Source organism: Phaethon aethereus, assembly GCF_964289735.1.
Source record: "Phaethon aethereus genome assembly, chromosome: 6".
Classification (NCBI taxonomy): Eukaryota; Metazoa; Chordata; class Aves; order Phaethontiformes; family Phaethontidae; genus Phaethon; species Phaethon aethereus.
Genome location: NC_138580.1, coordinates 42,147,624 through 42,165,088, shown reverse-complemented (window position 1 = coordinate 42,165,088; position 17,465 = coordinate 42,147,624). Strand labels below are relative to the sequence as shown.

The 17,465-nt window shown below is 42.4% G+C and overlaps 1 protein-coding gene across 1 annotated transcript in view; it reads right to left on the bottom strand.

The window, feature by feature from the left end:
- USP40 (ubiquitin specific peptidase 40) overlaps positions 1-17,465 on the bottom strand; it is a 38,090-nt gene that overhangs the window by 2,754 nt on the left and 17,871 nt on the right. Inside the window, exons 15-27 of the mRNA XM_082001437.1 lie at positions 16,740-17,059; positions 15,676-15,802; positions 14,873-14,930; positions 14,149-14,202; positions 11,225-11,313; positions 10,486-10,572; positions 9,662-9,698; positions 7,993-8,057; positions 7,347-7,421; positions 3,197-3,323; positions 2,000-2,094; positions 651-769; positions 182-247 (exon numbers count right to left, since the gene is read on the bottom strand). Coding sequence (XP_081857563.1) covers positions 182-247; positions 651-769; positions 2,000-2,094; positions 3,197-3,323; positions 7,347-7,421; positions 7,993-8,057; positions 9,662-9,698; positions 10,486-10,572; positions 11,225-11,313; positions 14,149-14,202; positions 14,873-14,930; positions 15,676-15,802; positions 16,740-17,059 — 1,319 coding nt within the window. The remainder of the gene's footprint in view (positions 1-181; positions 248-650; positions 770-1,999; positions 2,095-3,196; positions 3,324-7,346; positions 7,422-7,992; positions 8,058-9,661; positions 9,699-10,485; positions 10,573-11,224; positions 11,314-14,148; positions 14,203-14,872; positions 14,931-15,675; positions 15,803-16,739; positions 17,060-17,465) is intronic.

Below are 17,465 nucleotides of genomic sequence, written 5' to 3'. Positions count from 1 at the left end.
GAATCCATAATTCCCAGTTTTCACTCCCTTATTTTGGTTTGTGGAAAACAAAAAATAAGCTCCAAAGTATTCTCTATCCTGATATTTGTAATCCTGACATACAGTATTTAAGTTAAAAGCTGCTCAATTAAATCTTATCTCAAATGCATTACTGTAAGAAATAGCTATCTTGAGACCTTACCCCAAATGCTCTTCTTTTTGCAAAGGTTCGATGCAGATTTCCACTCTGGCACCCAGCTTATAGTCACTGAAAACAAAACAAAGATTATATGCATTTACAGTCATATATTCTAAGTTCCTGAGTAGAAAAATCACTGATGTAGTCAAGTAGACCTGCGCTTATCTGGAAAACCAAAGCAAGAGGCTATCGGGACAAAAATGAAAAACTCAGAAAAGTACAACTGCAGTTAAAAACACCTAAAATAAAGCTTAGCAGAATAAGCATGGTATTCTACTTAAGCTCACACTTCTCCCTTCCACAGCTCTCGAGTTAAAAAACAAACGTGTTCGGCAAACAACTGAAGTAACCAGAAACGAGCTTTCTGCAGACATTTGACTTGAGCTGATCTACTTCCCCACCAGCCCATCCCACAACCCAGTCAACAGTCAGGCTGATGGAACGCTGCTCGAGCGTTCAATAAGAAACGTACTTGAGTTGCTGCTTGTTGTTTCTCAAAAGCTTGCCTGGGCGCTTACTGTCCACTGTCCATGCTCTGAGAAAGGAGGGCAGTGGGACAACCTGTTCCTGGCAGCACGGTAAGGTCATAGCCTGAAAAAAGAAACCATTTCTTCAGTAATTTTAGCAGCCAGTCTCCTTGGAAAAAAAGAAAACCACTTTATTAATTCTCAATGCAATACTGAAGCAATCAGAAATAGGGCAAGGTATTTAGATTTATTGCACACCAGCTGTTCTTTGTGACTTACATGTAGTGGCTATGATCAACGTAATCACTTTTCAACCTCAAAGCAAGTTGGACTTCACTCCCTCCCAACATTTCTCAACTTGACTAAAGTTTCCAAAGTACCAAATCTTTTTAACCAAAAATTGTACAACTGGGAGGAAATGAGGCTGACAGAACCATCACCCCGATCTCTAGCCAGGTGTTCAGCAAGCTCCTTTAAGTCCTTACCAAGGACACAATACTCTTTCCATGCTAAGACACTTCTCCTTGTTCACAAGATGCAAAGGGTCAGCTTTTTCATAGCGGTAGGTTGCCAGAGACTGAAACTGAAGTCATACCCAAAAGACTAAGTGTTGGTATGGATCAAATCAGATGAGATATTCTTCCCCATGCAGTTTAAGCAGAACAACCAACTGGCTAAACAATAAAGAGCCTTATGACAGGATTGGTTTATGTCGTTTTGTGGTTTTGGGATAGTTTTTTTGGCTGGGTTTTTGTCTTTTTTCTTGGGGGGAGTGTGGGTTTTGGTGATTTTTTTTTTTTTGCAGTGTATTAAAATCATACTTTTATGGTTAAAAAAAAAAAAGCATAAACAGGCACCTTAGTTTCTGGCCAAAGAAACTAAGCTATACCTTCCTGAATGACAACATGACCTTCTGTGCACCAAAAGCAAATTCTTTATTCATTAAACATACAAAAATAATAAATAAAGGACGCAGAAAACTAATACAGGAACAATGTGGAAATGGAAAGTGGCTTTTTAGGAAGTGCTCGTATGTGTGTGCTTCTCATGAATAACTTTTACATCGTGAAATAAAGATAGGGCTGCAAGCCAAAGTTCCAGATGAAGTGCAACAAGGCTTTTGCAGGTCAGGACACATGACAGGTAGAATGGCAACTGCAGGGGACATACTAAGGAAGTATCTGAGCTACATGCTCCAACTGCCTCTTGGTACTTACCACTGAACATGGCATATAAGCAAATGCCATATCAGAACATACTGGAGACAAGGGAAAAGGAAATAGAAAATATGTATTAATAGAGCTCCATTAATCACAGTGTTGCTGTACATTTCCAATACAGGAGAACATCTAACCTGCATCTTCAGATCTTCCAAAGAAGCTTCTCCTGCTATTTCTATACTGCCAGCATAACAAAGATCCATGTCTGTGTGGATGCCTTCTGGTGAATCTTTAGATGAGGGGGAAAAGGAGGGGAAGGAAGAAAGAAACAACAGAAGAGTCAACATGACTTTGTTTATCATCCCAAGAGATAACAGTCACTTCAAGGTGAGAAGGGACCTGACCTCAATTTTTTTGGAGAGCAGTTAAAGAAACATAATATACAGTTGATAAAATACATTCTGTCAGTTGCCAAACAGGAAGAGTTCCAACTGATCCTATACTGCGAATTTTAAAACATAAGACCAGTTACTCACACTGGTAAATAGAATTATTGGTTATGACTCTGAAACGTAGAGCATGTTGCAAGGAAAGTTAAATCTGCTCTTACCTACGTTACTGAAATCATCAGGGAGAAAATAGAAAAAGTTTGAGAGAAAAGGAGAAAAACGCAAATAAACCTTCTAAAAGGAGAGTGGTCCTGCTCTGCACCACAAATCAGTAGCAAAGGAAGAATATTTTTTTTTTTTGGTAGAAAACGAAAACAGGTTTGTTTCCCGTTTTCCAATTTGCAGTTGTCCCTACTTCATTCTCTTCTTTCTCAACCCTCACTTGATTTTCCTACCCTAGCTGGTTTCTGATTTGAACTTGACCTTTAGAAAAACAAACACAGGTTAAAATACTGTATGTAATGTCTTTTATTTGATGTAAGATTTGCTCATCACTCCTTTTACAGGTTCTCAAAAAGCAACATAGCCTGAAGTAAATTAAATGTGATACTAGCAGTCTGGCATTTGAAGCCAATCACCTGTATGCTCATCTAGTAGAAGCTTTACAATACTGACACTGCCTTCAGGTATGGAGAAGCCGTTTTATTTATTGACAAGTAAAGGGTCCCTGCTTCAAAATTTAGTGGAGGTCTTACCCTTGACCTAATATAGCTGAGGAACATCAGAACGGTACCATCCAGCATTCACGGCCTTGTAAAAAATTGCATCTATCTCCTACGTGGCTCCTTTCACCATAAACTTGCTGAAACTTGTACAGTCACTTTTCAGCTTCAGAAAGATTTTAAGGCTTTGGATTAAAAACTTTGGTTTTGACTCAAAGTCCTCAGTGCAACCACAGACAATCAAGCCATACGATTCCTTTCAAAAAGTGATCAAGCTTACCTCCTGCAGGAGACACCTGCAAAGCATCCATCTTGTAGGCCATCCCATTCACTTGGTCTTGGGCATTCTCTCCATGTTTCATATGACTTGAAGACTTGAACCACCAGATGGGTATTTTCAGGAAACCCTGAAAAGTGAACAGAAAGCACTGGGTACCTTATGTGTTCCAGTGCAATGTAAAATTTTACCTTCAATTTCAGGAAGAAGGAAAATACTCAGCTCAAATCTGAGTATTTTGTAAAGGCACCGACATTCATTTAAAACCACACAACATCAACTCTCACCTCCTACTTTTACAGGGACAAGAGAGAAAACAATCCAGCCTCATGCAACCTAACATCACCATCCTGGCTCTGCTGTCATGGCATCTAACATTACAGATGCAACTGAGTGATGCTGTTGTCTGAAGCTTTGGACACAGATATGACCTTGCAGGAGGAAGCTAGATTCATCTAAGCTCACCAACTGCAATGCTGCTCTGCCATTTCAGGAACTCCTGATTTTCTTACCTGCTCTGCATGGCCAGGAAGGGACACTAAGTTGATACTCCTTTCCTGAGCTGGAGACGCTTGCTTCGTTGCTTTCTTTCAAGTGCAGCTCTGAACTGGGCTGTCAACACCCACTGCAACTGCTGCCATAAGCTCTTACCCTACTTTTATTCCTTCTGAGAACAAACATATTAAAAATATCTGGTTTTCCTTTATGAAGCTGTATTCACCATGGACTTGCTAAGATCCATATTGTCTGCTCACTAGTTCTTGCACTGTCTCTTAGCCTTCTGTTTCAACTTACAACGTCCTAATACTTCAGGGGATAGAGCAGAGGTACAGATCCATGTTTTTCCATGCCATTTGTATTTGCTCATTAAGACAGCAACTGTGCTTACTTCCCTCCTTCCCCTCCACAGCCATAGCTGGGTCACAGTCTGAGGAAAATGTTCTAGGGTATGAAGACAGCCACTTATATGAGATTTTTGCCTATGCAGGGCAAAAATTTGAGCTTTATGTAATCCATAAAGATCAGATGCTTCACAAACAATATTTGTGAAGAGCTCCAAAATTTGTTGGATAAACGGGAAATCTTGTAACACCACTATGTCTCTGCAGAAAAGCTTCGGTGTGAGAATCACAAATGCACGACTTGCATGAAAACACAAACTATGTGAAAACACAAGTTCAGAGGGAAGGGGCTGATGGACATGGAGACAGGCATACCACAGCTGCCAAAGTAAATTAGGACTGTAACTACTCCTCTAACATGGCTACAGGAATCATCAGTATTGGTGGCCTCCCATAACTGCCCATGCAACTATCCTTATAAGATACCTCTTGGGCAACATGCCTCCCAAGTTTGTCGAGGGCCTGACTGATGTTTTTTTTGAAGATGTTCACTTGCAAAAAATCCTTCCAACAAGCTCCTCGTGTCACGCCAGCACCACAGCCCCAAGGATGCCAGGCCCTCTCCTCCCCTCTCCCTTGGGGTCAGTGCAGAAGAGATGGCACCTCTGCATGCTTCAGAGACAGGAGGACAGGGAAGAAGGGCCCACGCAACACTTGCCAATCGGCAATTCTTTTAGGGAGTGCTGGGAGACCTTCCGCAGGGCAGCTGTGCCCCCCTTTCCTGCCTGTGGGAGGTCTGGATGCTTTTGCTCCCTCTCAGCCACTGATGGGTACGGGGAGCTGTGCCACATGCAGGGAGCTGGGGTGGGGGCAGTCACTGAGGACTCCCGACCCTCCTGGAACACCGTTGCCACCATCTCATCCAGGGCACCCCAGGCGTGGGATAAGCAGGGGGCTGGAGCCCAGGGCACACGAAGGGAGGTGGAGGGCAGTCCCTGTGCCCAGGGGCAGCAGAATAGCACAGGGGAGCAACCCCCAGGAAAGGGGCTCTTAGCCCCCCCACTGTCCTTCTCCCACATTAGGGCATCTTTCACACCACAGGTCCTCTCATGCCAAGAATACTTGGCACCAAGAGGACCCACAGCAGCAAGGCAGGTAGCTGCCCACCTTTGAGTCAGAGAGAAGAGAGATGGCTGCAGAAAGGATGGAGGAAGAGGAGGCAGTGCCAGAGGGGAGGCACCATCAGCTGCATGGTAGCAATGGTCATTGCTCATGCGGCTGATTGAGTGGAGTCCATGGAGCTGGATCCACTCGAAGATCAAGAAGAGCCGATGGAAGTGGATCCATCTACAGCATGGCTACCACGGCATCACTACACCGTGCCAGAGCTCCCTTCCATGACACCACGCCAATGGCAGCGCAGGAGTACCCGGCCAGCATCCTACCATGGGTCTGGCTTCTGCACCCGGTGTTAGCTGGGAGGCCCAGCCTCCACAGCTGTCCATCCTGCGGGCTCACCCATTCCACCTCTGGGCAATCAGCAATTATTCTGAGCCCTCCCCTACCCCTGCTGCACCCTTCCTGAAGGGTGCCATCTCCCCTGCTCTGAGCCCCAAGAAAAGGGGACCAGACAACATAGCTTCCGTCAGGCTGCTGTGCCAACGCCACAGGAGTCCCTGGGGCCTGGAGGTGGGGTTCCTTCACTCTAAGGATAAGGGTGGTTGCAGATGAGACCCCACCTGTAGTACTGCATCCAGCTCTGGAGCTCTCAGCACAGGAGAGACATGGACCTGTTGGAGCGCGGCCAGAGGAGGCCCCAGCAATGCTCTGAGGGCTGGAACAGCTCTGCTGGGAGGACAGGCTGGGAGAGCTGGGGGGGTTCAGCCTGGAGCAGAGAAGGCTCCAGGGAGACCTTACTGCAGCTGCCAGGGCTGAAAGGGGCTTAGAAGAAAGATGGGGACAGACTTTTTAGCATGGCCTGTAGCAACAGGACAAGGGGTGATGGTTTTAAACTAAGACATAGATTTAGACTAGATCTAAGGAAGAAATTTTTCACCTTGAGGGTGGTGAAATTTTTCACCTTGAGGTTGCCCTGAGAGATGGTAGATGGCCCATACCTGGAAACATCCCTAGTCAGGTTGGACAGGGCTCTGAGCAACTTGCTGTAGTTGAAGATGTCCCTGCTCAGTGCAGGGGGTTGGACTAGATGACCTTAAAAGGCCCCTTCCAATCCAAACTATTCTATGAATCTAAGATGAAGCCAGACGCTCCACAGCTGTGCATGAAGAACAGTGACAGATCGAGCAAAGAATTGAGAGAGACAGCTGTTCCTCTGGAGAAGACCACAAGTCTGCCAGGAAGAAGTGCTGGCTGTCAGCAATAAGGTCCCTTCTAGCTGCTTCATTAGGAGTTCCTTTCAAGATTGTTTATTGCCTAATTTAAAAACCCCAATAAACCAAGAAAAAGAACAGAAAGGATGCTTTCCTCCTCTCTTATTTGGTACTCTGGCAACTGCATCTGGATTCCTCTGTCCCCTCCTGGTCTCCTCAGCCCAGGACAGACACTGATGGGTGGGGTGTGGGCCCAGTCCAGGACATTCAAGATGGTGAGAGGCCGGGACACTCAGCGCATGAGGGCAGGTTAAGGGAACTGCCTCTGGTCATGAGGGTGGTGAGACCCTGGGGCAAGCTGCCCAGACAAGTTGTGGATGCCCCATCCCTGCAAGTGGTCAAGGTCAGGTTAGACAGGGCTCTGAGCAACCTGATCTAGTGAAAGATTGGAACTAGGTGATCTTTAAAAGTCCCTTCCAACATTGCTTGAGGTCTGTTAGCAAAGCATCCATTTGTATAACCATCACTGACAAGAGGGTCTCCCAGTGGGGTCCTCCATTTCCAAACATGATCCTCAGTACAAATCTGAACTGAAGGCAAACATTTTCCTCTATTTTTATGATTTTGTGAGGAAGTAGTAGTACAGGACTTGTGCCTTCACAAGAACCTTGCATGCCAGAAATACCCATTTCCTCCAGATCTGTCAACCTTAACACACTTCTAGGCAAAGAAGCTGCAATGGGCAAGTGTTTTACTACAGAAGTTGAAAGAATAAATATAGAAAAAGAATATCAGAAATGTTGACTGAAATAAAAAAAAACCCTGTGAAACTACAGAAAGCATTACTTATTATTGCTAACCAGAAATTTTCTGATGGAAGTATTTTTAATATAAGCAAGAGAAAAAAAAAAGAAACTACTATCATATTCAAGTCTCCAGACACTGTCAACTGACTAAAGAACACCATCTCTCTTGTTTTACCTTTGGTGGAAGCTTTCCTTCAGTTATAACCAAAGTATCTCCCCTGCAAACATTTAGCTCCTTCAGAGTGGCATTCTGTAGGAAGAGAAAGCACATCATTCTTGTCAGTCTACACGTTCTTTGTTTCCTAATGTGTGTGTTAGCGGGTTTTTAAGTCATGCGTGCCAAAGGTCCAAGGTTTTTGCTCTTCCACCAAAGGGCACAGAAACAGCCATTTAGCAGCTTTGCAGCAGCACACAAGTGCTGCACCTAGAGGACTCTGCTCTGCAGGAGTCCTCCCAGAGCATCCTGTTGAGCTGTGGTTTCCTCTGCACCTCCACATCTCACCAACTGACACCTCACGCTTCTTTGAGAATGTCTCTTTAATGCATGGTAAACCCAAACTTTAGAAAAAAATGTGTGGATATGGCTTAATCCTAGTCCCCGAAAATAAGAGGCAGGTGCCCAAGACTGGCATTTTAACCATAGGTATCCCAACATTGTCTCCATAAGGTCCTGTGAAAATAAAACAGGGTGTGTACTAATGTAGCACATGCAAAAACACCACCTATTTGCTTTAATGCAGCTCCCTTCAGGGAAAGTCTCTGCAGAAAAATGGAGTAAATAAACTACTCCATGATTCAAGTCAAAAATAGCATCCTCTTACTTCCTGACTTAACGCTTCCCCTGCTTCATAGCACCAGTCGATCCTTCTCAAATGCCAGTTGTCACCTGCCAAAAACATACATATGAAAAACTAATTAGCCAACAAAGCTGTTTCAAAAACACATTACAAAACTCTCAATAAGCATTAAGGGATTCTTTTGCTTGTTTTTGTTTGTTTTTTAAACACAACTCTGACAAACTGAATGAAGTACCACCTTCATGAACGTCCCAAGACCCTAGAGGAACACTTTGCTGTTTGGAAATGGTCTTCTCTTATTTGCATAAATGTCTCTTCCTCACCTACCTAATTAATTTCCCCGGTTTAAGGGAACAGCAAAGGAATTCCCACGACAATTTGCCATTTGAGTCAATGATAGGCTCATTAACACGAAAACTACACTAAGGAAAAATCCAACTTCCCCTTCCCGACTGTCTACCGGGAGACTTCATGCTGGAAAAAAAAGACTGTGTAGTCCAGAAACGACAATACTTTGGATTTAGCACCTGTATATAAAGTGCAGCAGGTACAGAAGGAGCAAATACAACTGAACTTTTTCATTTGACCCACTGATAAAAATGCACTTTATTGTTTGCAAGGTACAAAATTTGACTTTCATAAAAGGCCCAAGCTTGAAGGAATCTCATCAATAAATTTGGGGGGGGGCGGTGTGTGGACAACACCACCTTGCAGTCATCTTAAACAAGAACTTCAAAATCCACTGAAGTCTGACATTTCTTTGAATGACAGCAGTCAGATCATGACTCTCCACACAAGGCCAAATTCAATTGTTCAAAAATTGTAATATAAAATAAAGGAATAAAAACAGAGCCATTGTTTCCTGGCAGTAAACCCACACTATAGGGAAATGAAAAAGGTTAAGTTTATTTCAAGACGTTATTAGCTACTTCAACTCATATGTACATGTACACAAGAGCATAATATTTAATTTTCATTTGGGCTACTCAATGTATATTCTGACAGTAATGTCTTCCAGGTTCAACTTTTATGGTTTTTGGAGCGTGGCTGAATTTGCAGCCATCACTTCAATGTAACACAAATTCAGTATTCAATGAATGTTTAGAATGAAATTTGGAAAATAATGGCACTCCAAGTCTCTTCTCCTCCTTCCTCCCCATCAGCATCAATGGAAAGACATGTTCAGCCAGGAAATTCGTGTGTCATGCCAGTGCTGCCTACATCTCCTCCTTAATCCACACATAAAAGCTTAGTAATGAGTAACTGCTACCACTCAAATTCCTAAATAATGGCCAAACTGTGATCTCATTTTGAATAACTTGTTTTTGCAAAGCCACCAAGAATTACTTTTTACAGTTAATCCCATGCAGTGGTTCCCACTACAATAGAAAAATCTCATCAAAGCAGCCACACAGCCCCACCTGCATCCAAGCAAATAGTCTAGGAACCGTGGATTTTGCAATATTTTGATTAAACAGAAAGCTTGAAAATTATTTTCAAGAGCAACTGCACAGACAGCTTTTATTAGAGCAAGACAGCAAGTTTATAATTCTTTCCCCTCCTCCCATTACAATGACACATAGATCACTGTAGCAAACTTACGACTTATAAGTTTTAGGGTAGCCAGAGCTGTCTTAGAAATCTTGAAATCCCTTTTAAAAAAAAAGTCAAATAACAATACAATACAACTAACCTGATAATCCAGATTTTTCCAGCATTAAATTTAGACACTGAAAAAAACAAACATACAGTGAGACTTGTCTCAATGCATAGGTTGGGAAATATGAAGTTTTCAGCAAATCTACACCAGAATTTTCTAACATAAAGACTGAACGTGTGATTCTTGGTCAATTTCTAAAAACAATATAATTACATAGACAGGGTGTATTTGAGCTATATATTAAAACCTTCAAGTATGAGACTGTTTTCAGGCAAGAAATTTACTATGCCAGGTGAGTCAGCTTATATAAACTGTTAAAAAAAAATCTGTGCTGTCAGTTTGTTGCTTTACTTGAACAAATTCTGTCTCAGAGTTTGAAGATGCGCCTTTTAGAAATTAAACCTGCAAACTCAACACTTCCCAGCCACAACTCATAGACGTTGGTACTCTGTGCCAGAAGTCTGGATTGGCAGTACTAAGAACTGCTTCCTGCGCTCTTTGCACAGTTCCTCCTGACTCCCCTCACTCCAGTTCTGTGCATTCAGAGTCTGATGAACTAGAAGAGAACTGTGGCAGGCTCTGCCATGATTGTGTACATATATACTGCTGTGTATAAGAAGAGCGGCTAGTCATGCGCAAAGCAGTCGGGCTATATTCATCCTTGGGAAAAAACAAGGATGTCTCTTTACTACTTGGTGAAAGATCAAGGCATTCTTCCCCGTGGCCTTTCGAAACACTTCCTTTGCCTCAATGTCTTCTAGTGACCTGAAGTGACACACGGGTATAGGGCAAAGCTCTCCAGGAGCAGCAGACCCAACCCAGGCACGAGAAAAGCTTTTAAAAGCAGCTGAACTCACCTCTTTGACAGATGCATTCTCTTCCACAACTATCTCCATCTCAGGGCTTGCGTTTTGGTCACTCCCGACAATAAAATATAAGAAGAGCTAAAAACACAAGTATAAGTTATCAGAATACATATTTAAGCATGGAAATACTGTGAAATAACACCCCTGCACATGTATAGCAGCTATCGCAAGCCTGCCATCCGTCAGACAGCACTGAAACTCCTTTGGGCTAAAGCAAACAATCTAAGCAGGACAAACAGAGGAGCACATGCAATTGAGTTATGGCCATCAGTAAAGCTTCATTAACCAGTTGCACATGCACTTAGTCTACTGCAAGTGAGAGAAAACCTGCTAGCACTGTGATCTTTAGAAATATACTATTTTTTTTTCCCTTGCATATTTACAACTTGTAGATATCAAGAGCAGTATCTCCCTTTTCTTATTTTATGCTCTATACAAAAGTTTACATACACCAGAGCACAGAAGTTGGACAACCACAAACAGATGAATGATAAATGATTTACCATTTGTCAAATGAGCTACATTAACTGGTCATGTATATGCTCTTGGCCTTCTGCAACCAAGATAAATGGTGTGAGCCTTCATGCTGATATGTGTAATTCTCAGTGTCTCTGATCATTTTTTTCATGCCATTTACAACCATTACAAGAGTAAAAAGAGGACTACATGAAATACTGGGAAATGTAAACCAAGCATAAGAGTAGCATGAGGCCCTTTAGCACTACTATACCTGAGTGGAAGTTGGAGCTTTCCCACGACACAGACCTAGCAAGCTTCCCATTTTCAGTTCCGCTTCCTTGACAGTATAATCCTCAGGCACTTCAGGGAGGACAAAAAACCACAAAGAACATCATAAGCTGATGCCTCCTGAAAATATCCATTCAATTATACTGCTGTTTAGAGCCTGTAAGCCTCCTATGACTAAAGCAAAGCAGTATTTGTATAAAGGTTCCTCCCCACCACTCCTGGTATATGGGGTGACAGAAGAATTTAGGTTGGAAGGGACCTTTGCAGGTTGTCTGTTCCAAACCCCTGCTCAAAGCAGAACCATCTCTGAAGTCAGATCAGTTCACTCTGGGCTTTTCCCAGTCAAGCTCTGAATAATTCCAGGGATGGATATCCCCCAGCTTCCTAGGGCTCCATGTCTACTGTACTTCCAGTGTGAGTTCCCTTTCCACCCTCACCATATCAAGTGGTAGAATTTCCCTTGCTGAATCTTCTGTCTGCTGCCTCTAATCCTTTCAATGTGCTCCTCTGAGAAGAATCTCGCTCTGCCTTCTCTACAGGTCCACGTTAGGGACTTAAAGATGGCAATTACCTTTCCTCCCCGCAAGCCTCTTCCTCAGGCTGGAAAAACCCAGCTTCCTACCTCTCTCCTATGTTCCAGCTCCCAGACCATCCTGGGTGCTCTCCTCTGGACTGGGTCTAGTTTGCAAAGGCTTCTTTCTCGTGCTGGGGAGCCCCCAAAAATGGACACAGTACTCCAGATGTTGTCTGACAAGCGCTGAATGGAGGGGAATTAATCTCTCCTTGGCTTCTTGTCAGTGTTTTACTAATGCAATATATTAGAAAATAGCAGACACAGAAAATGTTTCCCAGCAAGCATAACGTTGACCCACTCGGTTTCTCACCACTGCCTCAACAATAGCAAAAGCAAAGCTGGGGGTCCTTTTCTGCTCAACATTGGCCATCAGGAGCTGTTATATAGTGACAGGTGGCATCACACGCTCATCCAAATCAAGGAGCAGGCTATGGCATGCACACATTTCTCCACTCTTATGGAAGCACAAATCCACACATTATTCAGTGTGCTTCAAAACTGCGGACACAAGCGGTCTTCTCACAGTAAACAGGAACCTAACAGTGCTTCCTCCATTACCACAGGACTCAAGTTTGCTGCTCGAGGTGTTCTGAAATCCACCCTTGCACATCAATACTTGTAACAAATTGGTAACAACAGATGAGGAGAAGGCTGAGGTACTCAAAAACTTCTTTGTCTCCTCAGTCTTCACTGGCAGTCTTCACTTTTCTTCCCACACCTCCCAAGTGGATGGACTGCAAGACAGGGACTGGAGGAGTAAAGTCCCTCCCACTGTAAGAAGATCAGGTTCAAGACCACCTGAGGAACCTGAACATGCACAAGTCTATGGGACCAGATGAGATGCATCCCAGAGTCCTGAGGGAACTGGCTGGTGTTGGAACTGGCCAAGCCACTCTCCATGATATTGGAAAAGTCCTGGCAGTCAGGTGAAGTCTCTGGAGACTGGAAAAAGGGAAACATTGCACTCATTTTTAAAAAAGGTAGCAAGGAAGATGCAGGGAACTACCAACGCGTCAGCCTCCCCTCTGTGCCTAGCAAGATCATGGAACAGATCCTCCTAGAAGCTATGCTGAGGCACATGGAGGACAGGGAGGTGATTCGAGACACCCAGCATGGCTTCACCAAGAGCAAGTCCTGCCTGACCAACCTAGCAGCCTTCTACGATGGAGTGACCCCATCAGCAGACAAGGGAAGAGCTACTGATGTCATCTATCTGGACTTCTGCAAGGCCTTTGACATGGTCCCCAACAACAGCCTTCTTTCTACATTGGAGAGAGATGGATTTGATGGGTAGACTATTTAGTGGGTGAGGAATTGGCTGGATGGACACACCCAGAGGCTCAATGTCCAGATGGAGGTCTGTGACGAGCGGTGTCCCTCATGGGTCCGTACTGGGACCAGTACTCTTTACTATCTTCATCAATGACAGAGACAGTGGGATCGAGTGCACCGTCAGCAAGTTTGCAGATGACACCATGCTGAGGTGGTGCAGTTGACATGCCTGAGGGACGGGATGCCATCCAGACAAGCTGAAGGAATGGGGGCATTAGAAGATGGGGACAGACCTTTTAGCAGGGTCTGTTGCGATAGGACAAGGGGTAATGGTTTTAAACTAAAAGAGGATAGATATAAGGAAGAAATTTTTCACAATGAGGGTGGTGAACCACTGGCCCAGGCTGCCCAGAGAGGTGGTAGATGCCCCATTCCTAGAAACATTCCACGTCAGGTGGGACGGGGCTCTGAGCAACCTGCTCTAGTTGAAGATGTTCCTATGCTTATGGCAGGGGTGGTTGGACTAGATGGCCTTGAAAGGCCCCTTCCAACCCAAAGATTCTAAGTTTCATAGAAACACATTTAGTCCATTTTGTTTCAGGAAATGTAAGTTAGAAAGACATGGAACAATGACTCTGCTTCCTGGAACATCTAGAAAGTTGCTCTGTAATGTATTAAATATGATTCAAAACAGATCATTTAGAGACTTTTCAATTTATAAAATAAGTATGGGAAACAGAACCTTCTGTTAATTCCCACAGTCTTGAAGCACATGGCCAGTGGTCAATAAAGAGCAGCAGGTATGCTAATTAGTTTTACTCATTAGAAATGCAAGTAATAAAACTAAGCTGAACATTTAAGTTTACCCTCTAGTTTTGTATTGGTACTGTTAATAAACACTAAAACTGAAAAAAAAAAAACCCACCAAATCTACAAATGCTTCAGTTAAGCCTGAAAATTAGTGGAGTTATGTGTGTGTACTTCTCCCAGGAAAGGGCAAAGGGTAACAAAGTTTCCCAACTGAACTTCTTACAGAGTGATGATTAAATAAATAAATTTACCTGGAGAAAGAAGTTTCCCATTTCCACTAACAGGTCTAAGACAGCTGTCATTTGCTGTAACAAAAAGGGTAGGAAAGAGAGACAGATGTATTAAGTAATTCAAACGAGAAGAAATTTGGCTCAGAAGTTTAGACAGATAACATGTTTAAGATTAATGACAATAACAGCTTTATCTTGGAGGCTTCCCTCTGGAGGTATTACATCAAAAGTACAATTGGAGAGAGATTCCTAGAGACTTCGTGAACAGTCTTAGTTTTTATCCTTTCAGTGAAACAATAGTTTTTTGTTGAAGCCAGCTGCTAGCCACAATCCGTAAAATACTCTAAAACTGACCAAGTGCTTCAAAAGGTAAAGACATCAACAAAAGCTTTAACGAAAGAATACTGGAGTGTCTTAAAGAAAGGAATAAGGTAAAAAAAAAATCTTCTTTAATTCTTAGCGTAATACTTTAGTAAGATGACATGATCATTCCTACACAAATAGCTTCTGTAAAATAAGAGCCTCATAAAATGTATTTTAATCAAGGCTTACACTGATTTAAGCCAGGAAATCATAGTTTTATTCAAAATTAATCTAATTTTAACTCCTTTGCACTCTCTTTCTTCCCCAAAAAACCTCCTAACAGCAATGGATTTGCTGTTTTGAATAGTGATGCAAAAAGCAGGAAGCCAGCCAGTAAATTCTAACATTACCAGATCTAAAAGTAAAGCAGCTTAACACTTACCTAGCTCCTCCTCTAGCTGAAGCTCCCGTATTGCTTTCATTTTGATATCTGACATCACCTAAAAGAACGCAATATTAACACTTCTAATGTAGAATGCCAGATGTGCTGTTCAAATGCCAGTCAGCAAAAGGCAGCCTTCACTTGAAATGTGTCCTGGTTATGTTCTGTTAACACTACACACAGCTGAGAACATTTCTTTAACATTATCATACCAAATATACGTAACAAATAAATGCACTGATATCATAATACATTTGTGGAAATTTTCCTTAAAAATAGTATTCCAAAGAAAAGAAAGTGGTATTTAATTTTTGGATTTGTCAAAAGACTAAATATTTCACAAACAGTAATTTTGTGAGCAAAACTTAGTAGTACTTCATATTTTCTGCAACAGGAAATAATTTAAAGAGCAGAAAAGGTACCAGAGAAGTCCACCCCTTGGGGAAAACCAGCATATTTTCCTATCCTATGTTGAAAACAAGAAATAATACTTTCCTCCTCTTCTGGCTTTTGTTTACTGACATAGCCTCAAACACACATTGACAGGATGGTCCAAAACCAAAACTGTTTCACACTAAAACACACTAATATAGACTGCACTGGTGTAAGTTATCAGCATTGGTCTTATTACACAGCAGTCAAAAGTATTCCAATAACAGTAACTCTGACTTGCACACTATTTTCATCACCTATAAACTTCATCCCTGAGGCTAAATGCACTCCTCATTAACTGGCCCAAGTGCACTGGCAAGCTTTTAAGGGAAACAGCCTGTGTTATATCCCTGAACAATCAGATTTCTTACTGTTTCAATAGTGGCAGTAATTTTAACATGTTTCTCTTCATCATCCGTTCTGCAGAAGTTTTTAACTTGGAGCCAGCTGATGTCATATGTAAATGCAGTCAAATTGCCACTTGACACATTCACGAAGCTGTAAAAATGAAAAGTGCAAAGATGGTGAAAGACAGGAAAATTACACATTGTCTGGGCTCGATCACTAAATACCAAAGCTCTGAAATAAACCACTAACACCTAGGTCATTAATAGCGATGGCATGTCACAGAGTAAGAGTCAGAGGTCTCAGGCAGCATCCTGGCACCTCTGGGCTGGGTACCGAGTAAACCAGTAGAAACTATGTTTTGGTAAGTGGCTTTCAATGGGACTTGAGCTTCTGAAGGCATGTCAAGAGTCTAAGTCACCTTCTGCGTCCGGATTTAAGGCTTCTGGAAAAAATACTGTAAAAGAATACCTAGTCATAACTAAAATTTGAGATTGTCTCTCTGCTACTGTATATAAACACAGTTCTTGGTGAAGAGTCCTCTCACTGCTTCATTTAATCTCAATTTTTCAGTACTGTTTCAACAAGGAAGTCAGAATTTACATAACATGCACATATACATGTCTCTCAAAACAGGAACCTAACCTGAGGGCTATGCACTGGAGAGTGAAACGAGGCCAGAAATTTGCCCCTGGCAACTTTAGATTCAACGGGGAGATTCAGCAGAGCTGCATACTCTTCTGATACTGCTCTGTTCTCTCACCCCACCAAGCCCCTTGGAGAACCACACAACTCAAACCTCAGAAATTCAGGTTATGCCAAAAATGCACCAGGACACTGGGTACAAGTTGTTCTCACCAGGTTTTTCCCTTTACAAGTGTAAGTCAAAGGATGTGACTGTATCTGCACTTCAAAAGCAAAGAAATGTCTAATAGTTGGTAAGTACCTGATCTCCAAAACTTAAGATTACATTATCTTGAATAAAAGATGTATTAAAAGAATATATATATATAGCTAGCATAATTTTAACTAAACAGATTTTGCCAAAATTGCTTTTTTGTTTAATTATACTTGTAATCAAAATGGTTACCTCTGGTCATGGCTGTCTAAGATTAGTACTGAGCATCCATCCATCAGGCCAACACTTTTGACTGTTTCCTTCATATCTTCTTCAAGAAAAACTTCCCAGTTCTTGGCTTCTTTGTCTGGTCCTGAGCCATTCTTCAGAATGATTCCTCCTGACGGTGCTAAGGCTCTGCACAGATCACCCAGTTTTGTGCTGCGTGAGAAGACGTGCTGCGATTCTGTGAAATGCTGACCCTTCCCTCCTTCGTTATACTCTGCTAAACGAAGAACGTTTACGACCACAGGTTCATGATCAAGGCCTGTCATCACCTTTGTACCACCAACCTGAAGTAAGGAATGCAAGATTTACACAATGGTGATCAATAAAAGACAGACGAGACTGGACAGCAATAAGTGACAACAATAAAATTATTGGGACAAAAAGATGGACCCTCTCTTCTCATTAGAAATAAAGCACCATTCACCAAATGCCTACTCAACAACTAGAGTAACTCACAGGCGTTGGGAAGAGAAAGCGCAACTTTAAGGTCTGTTCCAAGTCTGCATGTATAGTAAATATATTGGTAACAGTAGCTGGGAAACCAGTGAACACTTGGTCTCCATCAGATCAAGAATAGAGGAATTTAGTCCCTCAGGATATTAAAGAACTACCCAAAAGTGTGACTGAGGCGGATCAAAAGAGTTAGATTTTAAAACACAGCCTTTCTGATATTCAACCTAGGCAAAGAAT